The sequence below is a fragment of the Eumetopias jubatus genome, unplaced genomic scaffold, assembly GCF_037043125.1.
Source record: "Eumetopias jubatus isolate StellerSeaLion01/CBP00866 unplaced genomic scaffold, mEumJub1_p1.0 scaffold_2, whole genome shotgun sequence".
Lineage (NCBI taxonomy): Eukaryota > Metazoa > Chordata > Mammalia > Carnivora > Otariidae > Eumetopias > Eumetopias jubatus.
In genome coordinates, this window is record NW_028274808.1 from 54,117,989 (window position 1) to 54,144,171 (window position 26,183).

The 26,183-nt window shown below is 34.9% G+C and overlaps 1 protein-coding gene across 2 annotated transcripts in view; it reads left to right on the forward strand.

Moving 5' to 3' along the window:
- The window catches only part of GLRA3 (glycine receptor alpha 3), a 179,155-nt gene that overhangs the window by 18,309 nt on the left and 134,663 nt on the right, over positions 1 to 26,183 (forward strand). For both annotated transcript variants that reach the window (XM_028114367.2, XM_028114368.2), the window contains exon 2: positions 19,345 to 19,472. In XM_028114367.2, the coding sequence (XP_027970168.1) occupies positions 19,345 to 19,472 (128 nt within the window). The remainder of the gene's footprint in view (positions 1 to 19,344; positions 19,473 to 26,183) is intronic.

The following is a 26,183-nucleotide window of genomic DNA, read 5'->3' on the forward strand; positions in this document are numbered from 1 at the left end:
AAATTCCTTTATCATTTTTCTATTGAAAAAATAATGTTTAGAGGTAGTGAACTTTGTGCATACTAGGTATGAGTGTGGGGGTGTTGGTGTGTGAACACAACTAGAATAAGAGAATTTCAAAAGACACTCCAGAGAGATTATGGTCTAAAATGAGGCTAAGGGAGGAAGTCTTTTTGAATAAGTCAGAAAAAAATAAAATAAAATAAAGAATATCTCTCTCAGAAGGAAGAAAGGGGCAACGGTATTTATAAGGAACATTTTATTGTTGGTGATTCATTTTGAGATATTAAGTGCTATTTCACTGATTTGTGAAAGAAAAGGTGATAATTGGGGGCGCCTGGTGGCTCAGTCAGTTAAGCGACAGACTTGGTTTTGGCTCAGGTTGTGATCTCAGCGTCATGAGAATGAGCCCCACACTGGGCACCCTGCTCAGTGCAGGCTCTGCTTGAGTTTCTGTCTCCCTCTTCCCCTTCCCCCTCCTGACTCTCTCGCTCTTTCTCTCTCAAATAAAAAAAAAAATCTTTAAAAAAAGAAAAAAGAAAAGGTGATAGTGACACCATGTTTCCTGTTGTATGTTGCTATAGAGATTGAGAATGTAGTTAACATCTTTCGAGAAGCTTACATATGTAATTGCTGTAATAATTGAGATGTAATGACCACAAATCTGTATTTATATTTTGAGTGTAATCATTATAGGCACTTAATTAAAATCAATTTCCGAGTATTTATGTGAATTTAATTTTACTTATTTATAATTACTTAAGTAATATATGATTATGTTTTCAGTATAAAAATCCAGATATTTCAGATGAATCCAAACTCCCCCTTGGTCATAACAAGTCACATGATCTTCGACCCCTTTCTGATGCCCCTTCTCATCAACACTGGGGGCAGGAAGCACACACCTGAGACCAGAGGTGGAACAATCATATTATGACCATGAGGTGACAAATATGAGGACCAAAAAAAAAAAAAAAAAGCTGCCTGTGAAGAATGACGGGATGGAGCAAATGGAAAGAGCCAGCATACTCTGTGGGAGACCCATCACTGAGCCAACATCCTGACTTTGGACTGCCTGCCCCTTAATTTTTGCATGGAATAAACAAACTCCTTTCTCATTAAAAAAAAAAAGGGGGCTTGCCATTTGCTACAATGTGGATGGACCTAGAGGATATGATGCTATGTGAAATAAGTCAGATGGAAAAAGACAAATACCATTTGACTTCACTCATATGTGGAATTTAAGAAACAAAACAAATGAACAAAGATAAAAAGAGACAAACCAAAAGTAAAACTCTTAACCATAGAGAACAAACTGATGGTTACCAGAGGGGAGGCTTCTCTCCTCCCACTGAGCAAGGAGCCTGATTTGGGACTCAATTCCAGGATCGAGGGGGATGGAAATGCTTTCTTCCCATTCTCTCACTCATTCTATCCTAGAAGAGAGAAGTGGGTCTTCTGTTTGGGGGGTTTGGAAGGAAAATCTAGGCAAGCATAGCCCAGAGCCTTGGGACCCTTGAGTAAGGTGTGGGTATATAGACATCATTGTCAATTCTCGTTGGGAAGCCAATGTGTCCTCAAATAGTATCAGTTTTATCAGTTATAAGGGCATGTTATGCTCCCGAATCCTTTACCCTTTTGAAAAAATTTCTCAAATTATTCTACATTTAGAGGGGGAAAGGGAAGATGCTATTTTGGATCACCTTGAATCCCAAGATTATACTAAAAATGTTATTTTGTACTTGTTATTTCTTTCATTTAATGGTATTTCTTTAAGTACTTTCTGTTTCAAAACACATAGAATACCTTATTTTGTTTACGGCTATATAAATCTAAACTAGGCTCATATTAGAGATTTTTAAAAGCACATTTGTAGCAACTTAGGTCATTTTCTATTTTTATTAATATAACCAATATCACATTAAATAATGCTGGGTCATAAGGAGGATATCTTAATAATTTAAATATAGACCATGAAATTCCCCCTTAAAAGGGCTATATATGCTATTCTTCAGTGTATAAATTGCTTATAAAAGTAACTTTTACCCATAAACTTGTCAATTTTTGATATTGCTAAACTTTTAAATTTGGTCAGTTGTAATGGTATTTAGTCTCCATTTAAATGGACATTGCAGGGCGCCTGGGTGACTCAGTCAATTAAATGTCCAACTCTTGATTTTGGCTCAGGTCATGATCTCACAGGGTAATGAGATCGGGCCCTGTGTTGGACTATGCACTGGGTGTGGAGCTTACTTGGGATTCTCTTTCTCCGTCTCCCTCTGTGCCGCTTCCCACATCTCTCCCTCTCTAAATAAATAGATAAATAAACAAACAAACAAATAAATAAATAATAGAAATTTCCTGATTTCTTCTGAGTTTGAGCATCCTGTTTTATACTAAATGTGCATTATTATTTCCTTTTCTATTTCTAAATAAATTGCTTATTTATATGCTTTGCTTATTCTCCCATTGGATTACTTTTTTCTAAATGATTTGTTGGAGTCTCTTATATAATGAACATATTTTAGTGCTTGGTTAGGTACCTGGTTTTAATTTGCTTGTTTAATTTGTTGCGGTGCTCCTTGTTATGCATAATTTTTCTCCTCAGTTTGTTTGTTTGTTTGTTTATTTGTTTACTGAAGTATAGTTAACATACAGTGTTATATGTTTCAGGAGTACAATATAATCATTCAACATTTCTATACATTATTCAGTGTTCATCATGTAAGTGTATTTTTAATCTCCTTCACCTATTTCACCCAGCCCCTGGCCCACCTCTCCTCTGGTAACCATCAGTTTGTTCTCTATAGTTAAGAGTCTGACTTTTGGTTTGCCTCTTTTTATCTTTGTTTATTTGTTTTGTTTCTTAAATTCCACATATGAGTGAAGTCAAGTGGTATTTGTCTTTTTCTGTCTGACTTCTTTCACATAGCATCATATCCTCTATATAATCCATCCACGTTGTAACAAATGGCAAATCTCATTCTTTTTTATGGCTGAGTAATAGTCCATTGTGTATATATACAACATCCTCTTTATCTATTGATGGATATTTAGGTTGCTTCCATATTTTGCTTCCAATTTGCTATTATAAATAATGCTGCAATAAACATGGGATCCATATATCTTTTTGAATTAGGGGTTTTCTTTTTGAGGGCTAAGTACTCATTAGTGGAATTACTGGATCATATAGTTATTCCATTTTTAATTTTTCAGGGAAACTCCACACTGTTTTGGCTGCAGCAATTTGTATTCCCAACAACTGTGCACAAAGGTTCATTCATAAATGTTTAATATTGATCCATTACTCCAGTGATCTACACATTAGTGCCATACTCCTTGAACCCATCCGACTAGGTTTTTACCTCCACCAGTTCCCCAGAACGGCACTTGTCAAAGTCACTGCTGACATTCACCTAGCAAAATAAAATAGCTAATTCTCAGTCCTCATCTTATTTGATCAATTAACAGCATTTAATGGTTGATCATTCCCTCCTCCGTGATATACTTTCTCTAACTGGCTTCCAGGACCACACTCTACCAGTTTTCCTGCAACTCCCCTGGCTGTTCTTTCCGCCCGGCTTTGCTGTTTTCTTCTCTTCTCCTCCCTCTCTTCTCTTTTCTATCTGTATGCACGCCCTTGGTGACGTGCCCTAGTCGCAAGGCCTTAAATCCAATCTACTTATCTATAATACTTTCCAAATTTGTGCCTTAAACAATAAAAAGATGTCCTTCCTCAGACGCTAGACCCATAAGACTAACTGCATACCTACTCAGCATCTTAGATGTCAAATAGACATCTCAAACTGCACATGCCCCAAACCAATTTCCAGTTTCTTGCCCCAAACCTAATCTACTCACAATTCCCCCTTTTTGGTTAATATCGAATCTCTTTCCAGTTACTTAGGCCAAAAAACGAACTCATCCTTAACCACTCTTTTTCCGTCTAATCGGTCAGAAAATCACCTTGTCTCAAACTTCAAAATGCATCCAAAATATGATCACATCTTATCACCTCCAATGTGACAGCTTGGTCTGAGCCACCATTACATGGACTGTAACAATAATCTGACTAGCCTCTGTCAACCATCCCAGCCCCACCTCAGCACATATTGAACAGATTAGTCATGCATGGTGATTTTTATAAAAGAAAGGCAGACCATGCCATGTGTCTACTCAATGTCTTAAAATCGTCCATTTCACTCAGAGTAAAAGCCAAATTTCATATAAAGGCTTTTGTGTCCCTACATGATTTGGTGTTCCATCTAACACTTTGCTCTAATTTCTCACTATTATCCTGCCTGCTGACTCTGTTCTAGTTCCTTTTTGTTCTGTGAATACATCAATCATGCTCCTGACTTAGAGCCTTTGCCCTCACTGTTCTCTCTTCTTGGAATAAATATTCTTCCCTCAGATACTCAGGTAGCCAACTCCCCGACTTTCTTTAATGTCTTGCTAAAGTATTACCTTCTCAATGAATACTTTATTTAAAACTTTAACAGTGCCCCCCCGCCCCCGCCAATATCCTATCATTCTGGATCATCCTTTGCTGTGCTCTAAATTTTTCTTTATTTTAAAATAGTATGTAATTTACTAATCTGTTGCTTCTTGTTTATTATATTCTATTCTGCTAGAATGTAAACTCACCGAGATCAAGGATTTGGGTTTGTTTTGTTTGTTGCTGAATCCAACACCCTCATAACAATGCTTGGCATGTTGTACATTTTCAGGAAACATTTAATAAAGGAAAAGAGGGATGACTGGTTGGCTCAGTTGGTTAAGCGTCTGCCTTCAACTCAGGTCATGATCCCAGGGTCCTGGATCGAGTCCCAAATCGGGATCCTTGCTCAGCGGGAGCCCGCTTCTCCCTCTTCCTCTGTTTGTTGCTCCCACTGCTTGTGCGCTCTGTCTCTCTGTCTGACAAATAAATAAAGAAAATCTCTAAAAATAATCAAGAAAAAAGTGCGTGTGAATACTAAATGAATCAGCCTTTCCTTTTAGGCTTTCGTTTTGTCTTGTCTATGACAAGTTCTAAACAATTGTTTACATATTTTTCATCCTTTAGATTATTTTCAAAGTAAAATTTCATATGAATTTTTTAAAAATTATATGGTGCGAAGAGCTCTGATGTTGTTCACAGCATTTCTCAATCCCATCTTCCTCATACTTAGCTCTCTTTCTGGAGAGCAACCATTTTTAAATGATTATGTGTTTTTCTTATTCTGATGATTATTTCCACACATCTAAATAATATCCATATATCATCACTGTTTTACATTTTATTTTCCTTCGATTTTCTCATTTCTTCTTTTGTCTTTACTTACATTAAATGCTTCTTTAAAGACTAATTTTTTCCCCAACCTCTTAATTCTATGGTTTTGTCTATGTGCTATAGTCCAAATCTCACTACAGCCCACAGCAAAATGGCCTTCCTAGAGTTCTTTCTTTGAGCAAAGCTATATTGTTTGTTTGTTGAGGCTTTCTGCATAGACCTCATCTGAGGAAATCACATTACTACTTTCTAAGTTGTATCAGCTCCTTCTAGGATTTTGTTTCTTGGTTTACTCCCTCATTTTGCTGCAGCATATTCTCAATGATTTTCCCAAGACAACAAGAATGCAGGTAGACTATTCAATTCCTTGTATTTGTGGCTGCTTCATTGCTGCTCACTTGATTCACATATTGACTGAAATGCTGAGTTGAAAATATGAAATAAAAATAATTTTTAGGTGGGGGATGGGTTAGCCTGGTGATGCGTATTAAAGAGGGCACATTCTGCGTGGAGCACTGGGTGTTATGCACAAACAATGAATCATGGAACACTACATCAAAAACTAATGATGTAATGTATGGTGATTAACATAACAATAAAAAATAATAAAAAAAATAATAATTTTTACCCAGAACTTTGAAGGCTTTATCTTGATGTTTTATAACATGTACAAATGCTCATTTAAAAGTTTAAAGCCAGTCTGATCTCATTTTGTATTTTCCTTTTTCTTTCAAAATCTTTCAGGATCTTCTCTTAATACTTAATATTAGGCAGTTTTACAACAATGGCTCTGACATAGTTCTCTATTAGTTCAATCTCTGTTGAATTCAATCAGCTCATTAACTTTGAAAACACTTGTTTTTATCCATTTCTGAAAATTCTCCCATCCCCTTCACCTACTTCTCTATTATTTCCTCTTTTCATCTTCTAGAACTTGTAGGAATTTCTAATTTGCTGATATCTTCTTTTCTGTTGTTGTTTAGTTACAGTTTATACCTCTTTTGTCATTTGGTATTAGTTTAATGGACTTTGCAAGGGGGCGGAAATAAACACTATTAAACTATTTTAAAATTTTAAATATTTATATACATACATTTAGAACTTTAATTCATCTGAAATTTGTTTATATTTATGTTGTGAAATAGGAGATCAAATTTATGTTATTTGCCAAAAGATTATGGACTGATTATTGACCACTAGTCTGAAGTAGCTGTTTCCTCTACCTGAACACTCCTCCCTCCGCTCCATATTCAGCTCACATCTCAATTCCTTAGCAAGTCTTTACTGACCACCCATTCCATATGGCCTCTCTCATTGTTTTTTGTTTCATCATCTTAGCTATTTCTTTCTGAGAATATAGAACAATCTCTAGTTATCTTTATTACTTACAATTTTTTTTGTTTGTTGTGTGTTTCTTCTATCATAACATAAACTCTTCGGCTATAGAAACTTTATTGGTATTTTCCTCTACTGCATCCAGAGTTTTAGGTAACTGTTTTTTACTGCATATATACAACTAAATGAATACAAGAATATGTGTTTTGTAAGTATATGTGTGTCTATATAAATAAATATATGCCTATATAAATATTATATATTAATGTACATATATATGCACATATACTTACATATATATGCATATATACTTAATACATACATGTTATATATATGAAATAAAATCTTGGGGAACAAGTACTTTTTTGTCTTGTCTTGACAATCTGCTTATCTTGCTCTTCCATCAAAATTTTGAAGTTTTTTCTTAGTTTATTCTTAGATCTTAAAAACTTGCTTTTATTGTTGTTTGGGAGAATTAAACATAGTTTTGCTGAAAGGCTTATGCATGCAGCTGTTAGCGTAATGATATATTTGCACACAGCTACAGATTTAAGTTTATAATTTTAAACTTAATTATTGTAAGTGCCTAAATAACATTAAACTTCTCAGATTAAAAAATGATTTATCAAAAATGTTTACTTGGAATAAGAACATTAACTATTAACTTCAGGAAACGTCTTTGTTATAGTTTTCACCTAATCTTTTTAAGGAAGTCATTTTTGGTCTGAGAGGAAATATGAAGTTTCATCCAAAGATTCAATGTGTTCTACTTCCCAAAGAGACAGTGAAATTCTAAATCAAATAAAGGGTACTTTTACTATTCTCTGGAGCTACACTAAAGTTGAAAGAGTTGAACGCTGACTTCATCAGATAACATCATTGGGAAAACATATCCTTACTTGAACTACTCTCTTGAAGATCTAACTTCTATGAAAATAAAACGATGATGATAATAATAATAATAATAATAATATGATTTACTGTAAGTTTGTTGAGTTCCATATCAACCTATTTTAATTATCACACAGGATTTTCTTGGTTTAAAAATATATATTATTTATCCCTCTAGTGACATATTTCAAGTACTCTTTATTCATTTATTCCAAAATATTTACTCAAAGTCTCCTATTTGCCAATCAACATTCCAAGTATTGGGAATACAGCAGTAAACAGCAAAATCCTTGCTCTTATGAAGTTATCTTTTATTTTAGCTTTATTTTATTTTTATTTTACTTTATTTTGATATTTTTCTCTAGAAAACATCTAGTAAAATAAAGTAAAATAAATAATATTTTAGATAATAAGTTTTTTGGAGAAAAGTAAAGCAGAAAGAAAAGAGAGAAAATGTGACACGGAAGACATTTTTAGTTAAGTAATTTTAGCTAAGTAATTCAATTAGACCTTTTGAGAAAGTGTCATTTGAGTGAAGGCTTGAAGATGATGAGGGAGCAATTAATGTGACTACCCAGAGAAGATTGTTCTAGGCAGAAGGACTAGCCAGGATGAAAGCCCCTAGAAGCCAGAATGCTTGTTAAATTTTTTAAAGAAACCATCCAGTAAAATATCATTGCAAATTTTTATTTCTCAATACAAAGAACATATAATAGTAGATAAGTTTCTCTTAGATATTTCAAAACATCCTCTAATTCAACAGGTCCAAAATTGAGCACATTATTATAGCTCTCAAACCTAGTTCCCTTTTTCACTCTGTCTTATATCAATGAATGATATGTCCATACATATAGTTGCTCAAGTCAGAAAGTTGAATCAATATATGACTTATCTATTACTTATCCTAAAACTTAGTGGCTTAAAACAACAATAAATATTTATTAGCCTCAAAGTTTTCGTGGGTCAGAAATTTAGGAACAGCTTAAGTTGGATCTTTCATCGAGTTAGTGTCAAGATGTGAGCTATGGCTGCAGTTGTATGAAGCCTTGACTGGGATAGAGAATCTGCTTTCAAAGTGGCTCAGTCAAATGACAGAAATTTGGTGAATTCTCTTGATGGAAGTCCTCAATTTCTTCCATGTAGCTACTTGATTGGCTGGGAGAAGTGAGTGATCCAAAAGAGAGCTAGATAGAAACAGCAAAGTCTTTTATGAACTTACTACAGAATTCATGTGCCATCATCAAGTCACTTTGTATAATGAATATTCAACAGGAGAAAAATTGGGCTCTACCCTTGGAAGGGAGGAATGTCAAAAAAATTGAATAAGTATTTTTTAAATCGTCAGAGTTATGCTTGAGATGTTCCACTTATTCACATTCAGTACAAAACCATTACTAAATTTTGTCGATTTTGTGGTTATCTCTTAGATTCTTCTACTTTTCTCCAACCCCATTGCTATTTAAATTACTCAAACTATCCTCAGCTCTCATCTTGACCACTGGAATTGTTTCCAAATGGGACTTTGGACAAAAGTCCATGTATGATCTATAAAGCAGTGCATGATCTGGTACCTACAACTCTCCAGTCTCACTTGTTATTAATATTAACACTCTGGCTCTATTCCAGACACACTAATATTCTTTTAGTCTCTGGTACTTTCCATGACACTACAAGTTCTGAGATATGTTCTCTTGTATCTACCCATTCAGTCTTTTCCTGTGGGTAATTCTGGACTACCACTTCAGCAGCCCCTCCTCTTAGAAATTTTCACTGAGGGCGCCTGGGTGGCTCGGTTGGTTAAGCGACTGCCTTCGGCTCAGGTCATGATCCTGGAGTCCCGGGATTGAGTCCCACATCGGGCTCCCTGCTTGGCGGGGAGTCTGCTTCTCCCTCTGACCCTCTTCCCTCTCGTGCTTTCTATCTCTCATTCTCTCTCTCTCTGAAATAAATAAATAAAATTTAAAAAAAAAAGAAATTTTCACTGACTTTTACAGAAATTGATAGAATCCTTTTGAATTATTTAGAATTTGGCTAGAATGCCAAAACTGAAATCGAACTACTGAACAGAAAATGATATATATCCAAAATTGCTTTAACTAGTCGCTCAATAGTTGAGTTCTGAAAGACTTAATGTTCTGAATAAGAAGTTATTAAATTATTTAAGCAGCAAACTAGTGTGTCAGTTAAGTCCCTTACAACTATACATTGGCAATGTTGACTTGGAACCTCTCTAGCTAAAGTGGTTTCAACCATAAGTTGAATCCATGAACTAAGATGGGTCAATCAGATCTTTTTCTTTTATGCTGCTCAGTCTTTCCTAAAGCTTGCCTAACTTTTTCTATACTTGAGTATCACGGAATACTATTATATCCATCCAGAACCCTTTTGTATAAATTAGCTTGAGTGAATTTCTCTTTATTTCTCTTAAATATCCTGGACCAAAGAAGTCATGGTATCAAATGCAAAATCCAAACATTAGCATAAGGAGCTGGCATTTTTCAAAACATATATATAGATTGTGTCATTTCTTTTACTAAACTTATCTATAAAAAATATGTGCCACTTTAAGTCTCCATTTTAATACTGGTAAAACAATATCTGTTTTGCTCAAGGCAAAACAACTAGTTAATGAGAAAACTGGAAAAAAATATAAACCTCCTGGCTGTCCATCTGGAACTTCAACCATTGTACTATGATGACTTCCATTTAATTATTTTGTGCACTGAACACATAACAGAAACTAAGTATATTCTAAGTAATTTCCAATGTATCTGAAACAATTAGTTTTCTTTAAAATAAATAAGTCATTAAGAAGCTACAAATCAGCGAGTTAATTAGCTGTGTTATGGCTTTTTCGTTCTTTCAGTTGAAATAAGCTAATGCCAAAACTATAAAGAAATACAGTATTATTCATGAGGATAGTTTATATAGAAGTTACAACAGAAGTTTTCATAGAAGTTATAACAATTTTAAATTTTGAGCACAATACTCTACAAGTATTTAGTAAATATAAGTGATTTTATGACAAAAAATAAATTTTGTAGATAAAAAAAGATTGTATAAAGATTAGAGTTAAGAAATTTCAGGGGCGCCTGGGTGGCTCAGTCGGTTAAGTGGCTGCCTTCAGCTTAGGTCATGATCTCAGGGTCCTGGGATCGAGCCCTGCATTGGACTCCCTGCTCAACAAAGAGTCTGCTTCTTCCTCTGCCTCTCCCTCATGCTTGCTCTCTCTCTCTCTCAAATAAATGAAATCTAAAAAAAAAAAAAAAGAAATGTCAAATGACTGCACTATCTAATCCTGTTTCTATTTTTACTATTAAATGGAGTCCTCCTTCTTCATCCTATCCCTTGTCTATAATCCTGTATTAACCTTTTATATTATAAACACATGAACAATATGTAATTATCCCTAACAACCAGCAAGCATTGAATGTAGACACCATAGACCCTAAAAAGCACTAATTTATGTAAGCACTGAATGTAGACATCATTGCAATATCCCCATGACATTCTAATTTACAACTTTCCAGTTCTACTATTAAAAGATGATTTTCATGATTTGATGATTTAAGTTTCTCTTGCAGACTTCTGTATCTTGATTTTTTCCTATTTCTAAATACTTGTTCTAAGATTGTCTTTGGTTATTTATTAGCATCACTCCTAACTTGGATAGAAGGACAGAAGGAGAAAGTCGGACTTTCTCTTGTGTTAAACATATACTCTATGCATGATTACTGCTAGACTTGGAGGGTCGTAGTCTGTTGTTTGACCTCTCATCATTATATTTAGTTAATTTGTTTCAAAAATATTTCTTCAGTTGTTACTCTGGATGTTCTGGATTTCTTCTAGGTCTCTTAAAACAATTGGAACAGTCATGATTTGCTTACATAGTAGATCTTACAAAGTAGGAGATAGACATTGATTGATTAATGATTATTGCAATTGTGATAAGTGCTACTAATGAGGAGTACAAATGTGGGAAATACTTTAGCAGTGTTTTACAAAATCAGAGAGAATAGTTAAGCTTTCTTGAGAAAATGATACTTAAACCTAGATCATAAAGATAAGTATAAATTAATTAGATGAAGAGAGGACCAATGAGCATTCCAGGCAAAGGTAATGGCTAGTGGTAGGTTATGTCAGAGGCGTTGAAGAGGACATGGTGAGAAGTCATAGGATTACAGATCTAAATTATAAGGTAGGGCCAAGTGGATTGATATACTATGTGAAATAAAATGCAGGGTCAGGGTTATAAAAGATTTTTATCCCAAGAAATGGAAAGATGGAGTTGCCATTAACCAAGTTTGAAAAGAATGAAAAAAAAAAGTGTGTGTAGAAACAGAAGGGGTTTATGTTTGCTCTTATTAGAGAGCTGGGTTGCCAGCAATCTGTGATTATTTTCTTCCAGGTTCAGAAATTGAGATGATTCTAAGCTATGCCTAGTCTCCTGCTAGCCCTCTACATTTCTGGCTCATTCTTACCTAAAAGTCTTTGAGATCTTAAAGCAACTCATAGGAGTTCACCCTTTGGATGAGTCCTTGAACACAGTTTTTGTCCCCCTAAATCCATAAAGCTTTCAAAACTTGTACACAGATTGTAAACTACTCAGTTACTACTCACCTCACCCCACCCAGCCCCCAAGAGAAATGCAGCTCTAAATACTTGGCTCCCTTCTATGAATTTCCTTTCTCTTAGGTCACAGCCATATTATTTTCCATTGTGTTTTCAGCTCTTCAATGCACAGATTTGTTTTAACTTGTCTAGTTGTTTTCAGTGTAAAGTTCCATCTGTTTAAAATATTGGCTTATACGTTAATGTTTAAGTGGCTTGGCAGTAAACCTCTTTATACTTTAGTTTCTTCACCTGTAATGCATAGGTTATAATATCTAACGAGCAACATTGTTATGAGAATTAAATGATATCATGTATATTTGCCTGAGAGATCAGGAAGCAGCTATAATTTTTATCATATTTATTATAAATTAAAATAAGCTAGGCCCCATCAAACTGCAGATATGAGTTCAGACATGAGATCACTTTAAAACGATAATCATATTTGACTGGCATATTGCTCACAGTAGCAAGAATCAAGATCCTAGTGCCTTGCTAATTTTTAGTTATTTTTCTGAGTCTCCAGAGGTATTCTAGAATAGTTCTTTTTATATTCCTCCACTATGGTCTCCCTTTTCAATAATTCATATCATCAAACTATCAACTTAAAGCCTCCTTCACTGCATGTGTCTTCATGGCAAAAAAATGATACCTTTTCTAAGGCAGAATGCTTTCATGTGAAATATTCAAAACTTCACATTCTCCTAGATACCCCAGTTTCTCTTTAGTTCTCTTGATGAGATGAAAGCCATAAGGAAATGGGAAGGATGCGCATCTCTTTCATTCTGTGTTTTGTTTTTCGAACAAATATCAATTGCTTATATTTCTAAAACTCACAAAGTTCCAAATAATAACTGTGAACGTTTTTTTTTTTCCCACAAAGAATTATAGCCCTACGAGACTGGTTGTGGAGCTATAAACTACATGGTAAACTGTGTTTCTCCATCATACCCAAACCTTCTTTGCCTCAGGAATCTGGGCACTGATTTATTTTCTACAAGTCACCATTCCTTCTGTGCAAATCAATTCATGAAAATAGATGCATTGAGACCTGTGGCCCCATGTGCCAAGACTTATCTCAAACCCTCTTTATGTTGCCCAGCTATATCTTTCATATGTTCTCTCAATTTTAAGGTGCATTTAGCAGAGGTAAATAGGTATTGACAATTATTCTAAATTCATTGTAGAAGCATCCATATTTAATGGTTATTTCTGTCCTCAAAAAGTGGACGTATTTTATTTTCTTGTCTCAGTGAGGAGGACAAAGGGGAAAGAAGAGGAAGGAAAGGGACATCTTTCTTATGAAATTTTGTTTTTTTATTTTTTAAAGAGAGAAAGAGCGAGAGGGCAAGAGCAGGGTGGGGAGGGGCAGAGGGAGAAGTGAGAGAGAATTCTAAACAGACTCCGTGCCCATGACAGAGCAGAGAGCATAACCTGAGCCAAAACCAAGAGTCGACGCTTAACTGACTGAGCCTCCCAGGTGCCCCAAATTTTGATTTTTTATTTCAATTTTTAAGAAAAAATGTTTCTGCCAGTATCTCATAAATTGAAATCTCTGAACTTTCAAGTAGTATGTCTTTCTACAAATAAGAATATATATTTAACTGAAACAAATGTTCATTGATGGGAGTGTATATGAGTCTGCACAAGTTTCCAAGAAGAGTTAATAGTAAATAGTTAAGAGTAGTTAAGAATAGGTAAGAGTAAATAGTAAAATTAATAAGTACAGTACTTGATGCAGTAGAGAACAGAAGAGCCAAGTGTGGGAGGCAGACGAATTAACAGATTTGAGACGTTCATAAATAAAAGACTTCTAAAAAATTAAAAGCTGTTTGTTTCAGAAGTACTGATCATGAGTAATTTGCTAAGAACCTTAGTAACTTGCTATAAATATGATAGTTTTATTGATACTCAATATGTTTGTACAGATGATGATGTTGACTATTTAAAAATAAGAGAAAGATTCCAGATTGGTCATATGGAGCTTTATTACTATAAACTTTCTTTAATGACTCTCTTCAATACTTCTCTTAAGACAGTCTATTAATTTTCACATGGTGCAAGTCTCAGATATTGTACTGTACTATGAAGAAAGTTCTAGGATTAATGTGGCAGAGCAGAGGGGCACCTGGATGGCTCAGTTGGTTAAGCAGCTGACTCTTGATTTCATCTCAGGTCATGATCTCAGGGTCCTGGGATGGAGCTCGGCCTTGCACTCCATTCTCAGTGGGAAGTCTGTTTGAGGATTCTCTGTCTGCCTCTCCCTCTGCTCCTCTCTCTGCTCGTGCTCTCTCTCGCTTTCTAAAATAAATAAATAAATCTTAAAAAAAAAAATGCCAGAGCAGGAATTGTAGGTGATAGGAAGTTTTCCTATATGCATAGCCTCTAATCTTTTCAGAAAAGGAAGGGATAGATGATGTAGAGATGCTTTTCAGCCAATTACTCCATGTACTTTTGTTGGCAATAATTCCTTCTGAGTCAGAATTGTGAATCTTTAGAAATAAAATCAACTGTCTCTTACGTGGTTGAATGGTTCTTGTGTCATTGAAAGGAACATAACTAGTAAAGAAAATTGAAGTATTTCTTGGCTCAGAATTTTCTCATTTTTTTATAGGCATCATTCTGCAAAGCTTGGTTGTGAATCCATTACAAAACATGTAGATTTTGCTTTCAGTAGTAGGAAGAAGGGAGCCAGCCACCCAATCATCTTCTTAACTATAACCTCACTTCCCAGGTCCTGCTCACTGATACTTCCCAGGGATTCTCTGTAGACTTCAGATGGGCCCAGACAGAGTAATCTACTAGAATGTGAATACTTTAAAGATTCAAATTTGTGTTCTACATACTTCAGCTTCTTAGCACAGTGCTCTGCACTTAATAAATTATGAGAACTCAAAATTCATTGTTTCAACATTTAGCAGGTATTTAAGTGCATTTTGACTTGAGAAAGGATATTTTTATATAATAAAAATGCACTATAATTCTATTGTTAGGGAACTTTTCTCAGTTTTACAAATCTCTATAAATCCTCTCCTCCATAAAAGCAGGGAGAAAACTATCAAAAAATGTCACAACCAACTTTTTCAGAACTCTAGCAATTAATCAGAGATTTGCAGTAATACATGAAGTAGTTTAATCAAGAAAGACAGCTGAATATTGGTGAGAACAATGGGATTTGTGGCTATAACTTGTCCTATTCTTGTCCTCCTTATTAGCTCCATGGTAGCATTATAAACCAATGGCCTGCAATTGCAGGAAAAAACAATAATCTGGAAGCTACCAGAGTGGGCAGAAAGGAGTCTGAATTCCTTTAAAGCCTCATTGTTAGAGAATTGTCATTATTTGACCTGTCTGGAGGTTCTCTGGAAGACTCCACTTACAAGACTGCTTTAGACCTAACTTGGAGCTCACTCAGTATGAGAAGTCTTTTCACTAGCGATGTTCATTAAAAGCATTTAGAGGCAATGTTTTAACTTCATGGGTGTCCGATGCAGTGAGTAATGGGGGGGGGGGGCACACGGCAGACTAAATAAAAAGCTTAAAAGGAAAATCAATGGCATGGTATGTCCATAGGGGTTTGGAAAAGCCCACATATTTCTGGGTATCTAGAAGACTACACATATGTATGGGGCTGTGAGCATGCCCAGAATTATGGGCCTAATTGCATCCTTTCAAAATTCATATGCTGAAATCCTAACTCCCAATACCTAAGGAAGTGACTTGATTTGGAGATAATTAAGATAAAATGAGGTCATATGGGTTGGTCCTACTCTATGACTGGTGTCCTTCTAAGAAGAAGAGATTAAGACACAGACACAGGGAGAGGAAGAAACAGAGAGGAGATGACTATCTGCAAGCCATGGAGGGAGGCCATCAGAGATTAACTCTGCCAACAGCCTGATCTTGGACCTCTAGAATTGTGAGAAAATTAATTTCTGTTGTTTAAGCCACTCAGTCTGTGGTACTGTTAAGACAACCCTACCAAGCTAATACACATAGAGTTGTGTGCATGCTCAGAAAAGACCTGAGAAGACCTTAAGCTCTGAACACGAGCTGGCCTTGAAGCCCTGTGCAAATGGCAAATAAAGGCAGAGGCAGAGTTATCAATTGCCTGATTCAGTGTTGAAGGCATGACCCCACAAACACAAAGCCTCCAGAAAATCCTGGGAGATTTACTGGTTTTAGAAATTTAAGAAAATCCCTGTCCAATTATTAGGTAATTTCTAAGCCACCCAGACAGAGAGTTCCATGGTCATACACAATAAAGGATGTAGACTTTACAGAATTAGTTCAGAAAAGCCAATTAAAAACAAAAACAAAAACAAAAAACACCAGAGAGCAACAACAACAAACCTTAGGAAGGAGGGAGAATATGATGTACAGAATTGCCATACTATATTATTTAAAATGTCCCATTCTCAGTAAAAATATTATGAGACATTCAAAGGAAAAAAAGTATGATTCATACACAGGGGAAAAAAGGACGAGCAATAGAACCTTCCCTGAGAAAGCAAAGAGAGTGGAACTACTGGACAAAGACTTTAAACCAGTTATTTTCTTTTTTAAAAAGATTTTATTTTTTATTTATTTGTCAGAGAGAGAGAGAACATGAGCAGGGGGAGTGGCAGGCAGAGGGAGAAGCAGGCTCCCCACTGAACAAGGAGCTGGATGCAGGACTCGATCCCAGGACCCCGGGATCATGACGTTTAACCATGAAGGCAGACGTTTAACCAACTGAGCCACCCAGGCGCCCCTAAACCAGTTATTTTCTTTTAAGATTTTACTTATTTATTTTAGAGATAGAGAGAGAGAGCTGGGGCAGGAGCAGAGGGAGAGGGGCAAGCAGACTACATGGTGAGTGTGGAGCCCAACTCAGGGCTCTATCCCATGACCCTGAGGTCATGACCTGAGCCAAAATCAAGAGTCGGACACAGCCAACTGAGCTACCCAGGTACCCCAAAAGAGCAATTCTGGAGTTGAAAAGTGGACTCATTCAATGAAAAACTCACTGGAAGGCCAGTGCTAGTTTCCTGTGACTACCATAACAAAGCACCACAAACAACAGTGATTACTTCTGCCACAGTTTCAGAGGCCGGAAGTCTGAAGTCAGTTCCCTGGGCCCAAAACAAGGTATGAGTAGGACCATGCACCCTCCAGAGGCTCTAGGGGAGAATCTGTTCCTTCCTTTTCCTGCATCTCCTGACTTCTGGTATTACTTGGCTGTGCACATCACTCTAATCTCTGCCTCTCTGGTCACAGTGACTTCCCCCTTTGTCTGTGATCAAATATACCTCTGCCTCTCTCTTATAAGGAGATATGTCATAGCATGTAGGGTTGACTTGGATAATCTGGAATAATCTCCCCCACACTGTGAAAAATGTGAGGGATTGTCAGTTTAGCATACATAATATTCTGGTGTTTTGTTTTGTTGTTTTTTTTTTAAGAAGTGAAGGGCAGGGCATTACTGGTTCAGATCCAGTTAAGTTGGTTTATTTGTTGTTAGGAGGATATAGAAGTTTATTTTCTAATCATTGAAAGGAAGGATTTTATAAAAAAAAATGCAAAGAATGGTTTAGAAGCAGCAATCTGTAGTTATGAGGGCTCTGACAATCCTTTCTGCCCTATGTTCTTGGGGTATGGAAAATGAGCAAATGCTGCTTAAGAGGACAGGTGAAAGTTACTTAAAACCAGGTGGTAGAGAAAGTTCTAGAGTTATTGAGAACATAGTGGTTTCTTAATGATATTATTATTATTGTTTATTATTAGTGGTATTAGTATTAGTATTACATTAGAATAAACTTTCCAGAGATCATGGTGTCATGGAGTTCAACTGACCAGTAATAATCAGAGGTAAAGGGTCACAAAGTAACGTAGAGCTAAAAGAATAGAGAGAGGAGAAACTTATGGTTCGGTAGAGAGCATGAAAGACAGAGAGAACGAACCATTGGGCTGATAAGTGACTTAGAATGTCCAGAACGAGCTAGGATCTTTAGAACTGCACAATGGTTAATGGACGCTGTTAGCTGTGATCCTCCACTTGCAGAAATATCACTTTCACATTACAATTGATATTGGATTTTAAAATTGTGCCTCTGTGTGTGGTAGACAATTCAACAGTGATGGCTGTTAAGACCCATTTTCACTACCTAGCCTCACTCCTAACTTGGATAGGATAACTTGGATAAATTTCGGCAGGAGGAATTTGATACTGCTGACATCAAGCTGTGACCACAAAGGTTCAGGATCTGGCAATGCTCTGAGTTGAGTGACAGAGCTGGGAGGCTATGATGACTGACCATCTCCAGGAAATATCAGCTTGAATATATCAGTTTCAAACACATGTGTACTCAGGAAGTCTGTTTCACTTCCCTGAGCAAAGTTCTATGGGTGAAAAGAATTATTTGATCTTAGTAAGCAGGCCCCGGCCCTCTGTAGACCAGCCTAGGTAAATGAGGAGCTGGACGGGGTGTCGCGACACATGTGGGCCTCTAGCATGAGCAGCTGCATAAAACAGAGAACGTCTGAATGAAAAAAAAGTGCAGTAACTCTACTTTTCCTGGACACACATTCTCATTATGTAATAGCCAGCTGCACTCACCACATTGATGGTAATTTCTCTATCTTAATGCATACATTTTTATCTGACCCAAAGGTCCTATAGATGAATGACACAAGGTGAAAGCAGAATGAGTTTAATTGGGTATGCTATTAATAGAGGAAGCAGCTAATTGAAGAAAAGAACATTACTGTTTAATCTGTAGGACAGAAGTTTTATTACCATTGGAAAGAATTCACAAAACTTGAAAGGTGATGCTTTTCCCTCAATAAAAGCAATAAGAATTACATTTCACAGCTGAACTTTCATTTTGTTTTTCTTATGCCCGAAACACCAAGGACACTTTTAACTAAAAATTGCAACTAAAAGTCAAGTTTCAGTAAATAAAAATTTTGAAAGCCTACTAATTTGGAAATGGCTTTGTTTCTAGAATTAACACAAAATGCCACCTCTGACCCTTGGGCTGAATACATATGAAACCTTATAAATACTGACTATAGATCTATAGAGACCTGTCTGTCATTATGGTAATGTTCACTGTATAGTATAGAAAGTTTCTCTTTTTCTTTTTAAAGGTATTTTTGCTTACCATTTTTATTCTCTATTTATAGGGACAATTATTAGGAAGACTTTTTGTTGTCGTTTTTTTGTAAAATCTGAATGTTATTCTCATTTGTAGCTTGGTTGCAACAAAGGAAACAGACAGCGCAAGATCCCGAAGTGCTCCAATGTCACCTTCTGACTTTCTGGATAAATTAATGGGGAGGACATCAGGGTATGATGCAAGAATCAGACCCAATTTTAAAGGTAATTGTTCTGACTACTATTATATATGAAATATGTTTTGAATATGCTTAAACAAGATAAATTTTCAGATTGATTCCACCAAAAATTCTAAAGCTTATTTCCAGTACTCTTCCAAGTACTGTACTATTCAAAGATATGTCTTGAAAGAAAAAAAAAATTATTCTCATGTTAATAGTTCTCAGAGTTTGTCTTCTTTGGACCAATAGTATTTCTTTGTCTTTCTTTTTATACTTATTGTCATGATGATTCATTTTAGGAAATTATGTAATTTCTTAAAATGAATATATATTCACTGTATATATGAATATATAAATATTTTATTTTATTTTTATATTGTCCATAAATATATTTTAATATATATTAAAATATATATAATCCTATATATATATTATATATATATATAATATCCTACAATATATTCATAAAATGTATTCCTACTCACTGGAATGGAAGTTTCTTTAGAGCTGGCAATAAACCATATTTTAAATCCCCCACAGCAAGACTCTCTATATTGTGGAGAATCAAACAGTTGTTGAATTTATGTACAGGGAAAATAGTCTGAATAACTAAAAGCTACTGATAACATTTAAAAAAATCATTCCACCTACCAAATATTTTGCCTAAATTTATAGGAAAGAGTGTAATTGTCAATTCAAGAATACTTTTTTTTGTTCTCTGTTTAATATAGTGATAAGCAACATATTTATACATCATAAGTAGATTATCCAAAACCACAATAAGTCCTGGGGTAAAAGACTAGAAAGTTACTTTCATGCCCGTAATTATTTAATATCTCTTGAAAATTATTCTATTTTTGTAAAGAAAATAATGCAAATTATAAGAATGCCTACCTTTTCCATGAGATTCAGTTAAGCTACTTTCATTCTTAAAGGTAAAAGGAAATACAATGTAGTCTACAATAATTATTTTTTTCCTGAATTTGTTCTTATGGGAAGAACAGAAAAAGAATTGCTTAGCAGTGGTTTAAGAATTATTTAGAGAGGACTGATAAACACCAAGAATGGGTACCAGGAGAAAAAAATTAAGAGTAAAATTTGTTGATAATTTAGAAGTAAAAAATTATGAATTGCTTCAATTTCAAAATTATTTTGACATGTAGATTGCTTTTCTTGATTTGTTTTTAAGCATTTTGACTATTATATTTTTATTTTATTTTTATATTTTTTGGCCATAAATATATATATATATATATTTTTTAAGATTTATTTAGAAGAAAAGAGAGAGCATGAGTAGAGAAGGGGCAGAGGGAGAGGAAGAGAGAGAGAAGCCTAAGCAGGTTCCACACTCAGTGCAGTGCTCACCTGAGGTGGGGCTCCATCTCATGACCCTGAGATCATTACCTGAACTGAAATCAAGAGTTGGACGCTTAACCAACTGAGCCACCCAGGTGCCCTGACCATAAATATATTTAACTGTATAAGAGGAAAACACTAAATGTAAGCTCTGAGAAAATAGTGCAGCTTAAAAGATATCACACACAAATGAAACGAGATTTCATCATTATGAGGATCTTCTACAAATTGAGGAAGAGCAGTATCCCTGACATTAGGTTGAAAACTAACTTTGAATTGATCTTGAAAAATATTCAGTTGTCATATTAGTAAACAGCAAGAAATATAATCAGTAATTAGTGGATTCATTGTAGTGATTCCATTCAGTGATTCAGAAGTATTGCTTTGTTTTCACTGAAAACTACAAAGGAAAATGTATTCTATTTTTAAATATCTGTGAACATTTTTAACAAAATCACATAGACTCAATGGATATCTTAATAAAAATACAGGTAAGTTACTAACCACACAACAGCCGTCCGAGTTCCTTTGCTGCTTTCTTGGAAAGTTGACTTTTATTTTATCATTTCAATCATTTAACAAAGGAGATTTTAAACCATCTTAAATGTGATTAATATTACTATTTATGAGTGAGGCCAGGAAATGACTGAAAAGATTTGGTCTTCCTTAAAATAAGTACTGATTTTTTTAAATAAAAATACATTTCTAAAAACTAGCTGATAACCAAGGCCAGTTTAGAAGTTAGTAGATTTCTTTTTTAATTGAGAATAGGAGAATCAATTTTTACATCCCAGTGTCCATAAAGGAACAGAAAAGAAAGGGAAGGGGGATTTTCTCTCCTTTATGGTTTTTCAAGATATGTTATACTCTGAATATCAGAAAAGCAAGTGGATCTTCATTTGATTACCACGAATAATGTCAGTTTTTTTAAACCAAGACCTTAATGGATCAGTTCTTAGCAACACTCTTGTTTTTTCACCTCTCACTAAGAGTGAAACGTTGTTGTCTCGGGGGAAGCTCACAACTTCCTCCCCAAATTAAGCACATTCAACGCAGTTTCATTTTATTGAATAAAATAACATCATAATCCTTTGACCATCATTTCATTGCCTAATATTGAAATTTAAATTTAATTTAAATATATTTAAATATTTTTGAGATGTTTAGGTACTAACAAACTAAATCCAAGACCTATCAGAAGATGATTAGAGAGGAGGATTAGCCCTTCTATTGTCAGGGACCTAGGGACTCACCAGACCTCTTTAAGAAAGTTCATCAGGCAGAAGTACGAAGAAACTGTTCTGGTAATATTTAACTCAATTTTTCTGTGCAGTAGCTCACAAGACTAAAAGTACAACATCCCTACCCCCTATATTGATTGTTTTTCCTCTTGTCTATTTTTTTAAAGGAGTTTACCTAGCTAATCAAATAAACTAATTTAAACTGGGTATTATATATATATATATAATATATATATCTACATATCAGTAGTGTGATATTCTGCTAGTCTGTTTTGTTTTGTTTTTTAAATAAGCAAAATTAAGTAATTTTTTTAAAAGAATAGGGGTGGGAATTGGCCAAAACAGATATAACAATATATATAATAATATATTACAATAACTTAATTGATTTAGTCCTCATATCTTCATAGATTAAAATGTTAATAAAAACTAATAATAAAAATAATTTACCTGGATAATTGCTCAGGCAGTAGGCAAGTGTTTTCAAAATATAAAAGCATTGGAAAAAAATCTCTCAGGGGTGTTTAAACTCTCAGGGATTTACAAATTTTGCAAGAGAAAAACATAAAATCTCAGTATTGACTTTCTCAGACAATTTACAGGGAATAAGTAAGAATGTTCAGTCTCATTAGCAATCAGTGAAGTGCAATTGTAATAATTGTAATAATAATGTGATAGTATGTTCACCTTTCAAAATATCAACATTTAAAAATAATATTAATTATTCCAGCTCAAATACATTATTATGAAATTATTTCTAGAACACTGATTTCAAATTTTTGATTGTTTTCACAAGTATGTATACATCAAATGGGAACATACCTTGCAGGCCATAGTGGAGAACAACTATTAAAAAATATAAATTGGCAAGTAAAGCTCCACCTGTCACTAAACTTGTTCTTTTATATACTGCTAACAAAAAATCTAGATGTACACATTTTTTCTTTAATGTAAATTATGATACTTTTTGTATTTTTTGTCACATTTCTCTAAAACAACCTACACCTTTTAAAAAGTCTGACCTGTTGGAACACCTGGGTGGCTCAGTCAGTAAGCATCTGCCTTCCGCTCAGGTCACAATCCCAGGGTCCCGGAATTGAGTCTCGCATCGGGCTCCCTGCTCAGCGGGGAGCCTGCTTCTCCCTCTGCCTGCCACTCCCCCTGCTTTTGCTCTCTCTCTCTCTCTCTCCTCTCTCGGACAAATGAATAAATAAAGTCTTTCAAAAAAATAATCTGACCTGTTTAAGATTAAATATTTTTTTAAAGATTTTATTTATTTGAGAGAGAGCGAGCGAGCAAGAGAGAGCACAAGTTGAGTGAAGGGCAGAGGGAGAAGCAGACTCCCTGCTGAGCAGGGATCCCGACGCAGGGCTCCATCCCAGGACTCTGGGATCATGACCTGAGCCGAAGGCAGACGCTTAGCCAACTGAGCCACCCAGGCACCCAAGATTAAATATTTTAAATATGTTATTAAAATATACTGCACAAAAGTAGGAATAAATAATTCTCTTAAAACACTTTAAATTGGTACCAAGCCCAGATAGGACAGTCTCTTCATCAAAAATTATCTTAGTAATTAAATTAAATATAACTATTAGCTACATATAAAAATAAATACTGAAAGAAATTAAAACATTTAAATGCCTAACTCACCAACATTATCTTTCTTGGTCACTAATTAATTAACTGTTCTCTTCCCCTCCAGAATGCTCATAACTTATCTTAAACTTTTATGAGAATCAATTTTCTCCAAGAAAAACCTCTTTGCCTTGAGGATAATTTGAGTATGAAAACAACTCCAAATCTCCATTATATCTTAGTTCTGTTAAATATAATGATTTCTTGAACTATTATAAAGAATACACTTAATAACAACAGCTGGGTTTAGAAATGATCTGAGAGGGGTGCCTGGGTGGCTCAGTGGGTTAAGCGTCCTATTCTTGATTTTGGCTCAGGTAATGATCTCAGGGTCGTGAGATTGAGCCCTGCATTGGACTCCACACTGAACATGAAGCCTGCTTAAGATTCTCTCTTTCACTCTCTCTCTGCCCACCCCCCTTTCTCAACAAATAAACTAATAATAAATATATATATATAAATAAATAAATGATCTGAGAGTCTGCTAAAAAGAATTAGCAAGTAAAGCTTCCCCTGTCACTAAACTTGTTAATCCTTCAACAGAAGACAAGAGTTTTGAACAAATCATTCTTTCAAAAATTTGGTCTTAGCAGAAATGGTATGTATAGAAACAGTTATTTCTATTTTGAAAGACAAAAATAATAGGCAAGCAACGCTATTTCTTCCCTGCAGTTTGAAATTCTTTCTCTTTTCGAACCCTTCCTATCTAGGGGAAAGCAGAAATGGAAGGGCACAGTGACAGAAAGCGTTGCACATAAGCCTGAACCACAGGTTGTAGAGAATCAGTGCTCAACACAAAACCCAAGCATGTTACTCACTTGAGAGTTCCAGACGATTTAAGAGAAGACCCCCAAATCCTTGTAAACAGCAGTTTCTCGAATTCGTATTTATATCCGACTCTTCTTTTAGTTTTCAAGTTCTCTTTCTTTCTTTTTTTTTTGTCAAGTTTTATTTCTATCTCTCCACACACACAGAGATAGAATAAAGCACTTTCTCATTTTCAGAACATGTGTAAGTTGATAGATACACTTTTTGATCTCTGGTTTATCTGATCATCTTTTTTTTTAATTTCTAGACTTTTTAAGGAATGGTTTTAGGTTTACAGAAAAATTGATTGGAAATTACCGGGAGTTCCCACATCTCCCCTCCCATCTGCCACAGTTTTCCCTATTGTTTACATCTTGCAAGAGTGTGGTATATTAGTTAGAATTGATGAATTAATATTGATTAACTATTGAATAGCTATTCATCAATAGTTAATAATGATGTGTTATTATTATTAACTAAAGTCCATTGTTTACCTTAGGGTTCAGTCTTTGTGTTACACATTTTATGGGTTTTGACAAATGAATAACCCACAGAAAACTATCATTACTATATCATACAGAAGTTTCACTGCCCTAAAAATCCCCTGTGCTTGAGCTACAAATGTCACTCTCCCTCTCCACCCAAATCTCTAGCAACCTCTGATCTTTTTACTGTGTGGAGTTTTGTCATATTGGTAGAATCCTACAGTGTGAAGACTTTTCAGATTTGAAATATGCTTTTAAGAATCCTCCATGTCAGGATGGGTTAGCCTGGTGATGGGTATTAAAGAGGGCACATTCTGCGTGGAGCACTGGGTGTTATGCACAAACAATGAATCATGGAACACTACATCAAAAACTAATGATGTAATGTATGGTGATTAACATAACAATAAAAAAATTAAAAAAATTAAAAATTAAAAAAATTAAAAAAAGAATCCTCCATGTCTGTTTGTGTTTGATAGCTCATTTCTTTTTGTCACGGAATAGTATTACAATAATTACAGTAAATACAATAATCTCTTGTCTATCCATTTGACATGAAAGTAACTTCATAGAATTATGGAGCTACAGAATTCTAGCTGAAGTTTGTAGGTGTTCCATTGCCTACTGACATGTAGTATTATAAGAAAAATTAAAATCCTCTTGTGATTTTTGCTCCCTTATATGTAGCCTATATTTTTTCTAACTATGCATATTTTTCTTTAAAAAAAGTATGACTTACGCTAGCATTGTTTTGTGTTATTCTCCAAAACAGCTCTCTTTCTCTTAAAAAAAAAATTCTGATCTTTTGTCATCTCTATCTAATACTCTCCCACTCATACTCTTTACCATTTTGTCCTTTTCCTCTATATTTGCTCTATATTTAGGGAGGATTGTTCAGATTTGTTCTGTAAATGACTCTTTGATATTTTACCTGGTGTCATTTGGAACGTTTAGGAAAATTTTAAGTCTGTGATTATGTTTTGGTATCTTCACAGTCCTCTTTATCCTGAACCATTTTCCTTGAACATGACGTCATGGAGGTTGTGTTACAGGTTGCTGGGCAGGTACTATTTTGCATGTTTAGCTGTTTGTTTTGTTTACAACAGTAGTAAAAAGCAGGTACCTAAACTTGGTAAAAATTCAGTTGTCTAAAAATATTAGTGATGAAAAGCAGCACTTCCTTGCCTCAGCAGCCCTTAGGCACGGTTGTGCTTCTTTGAGGCAATC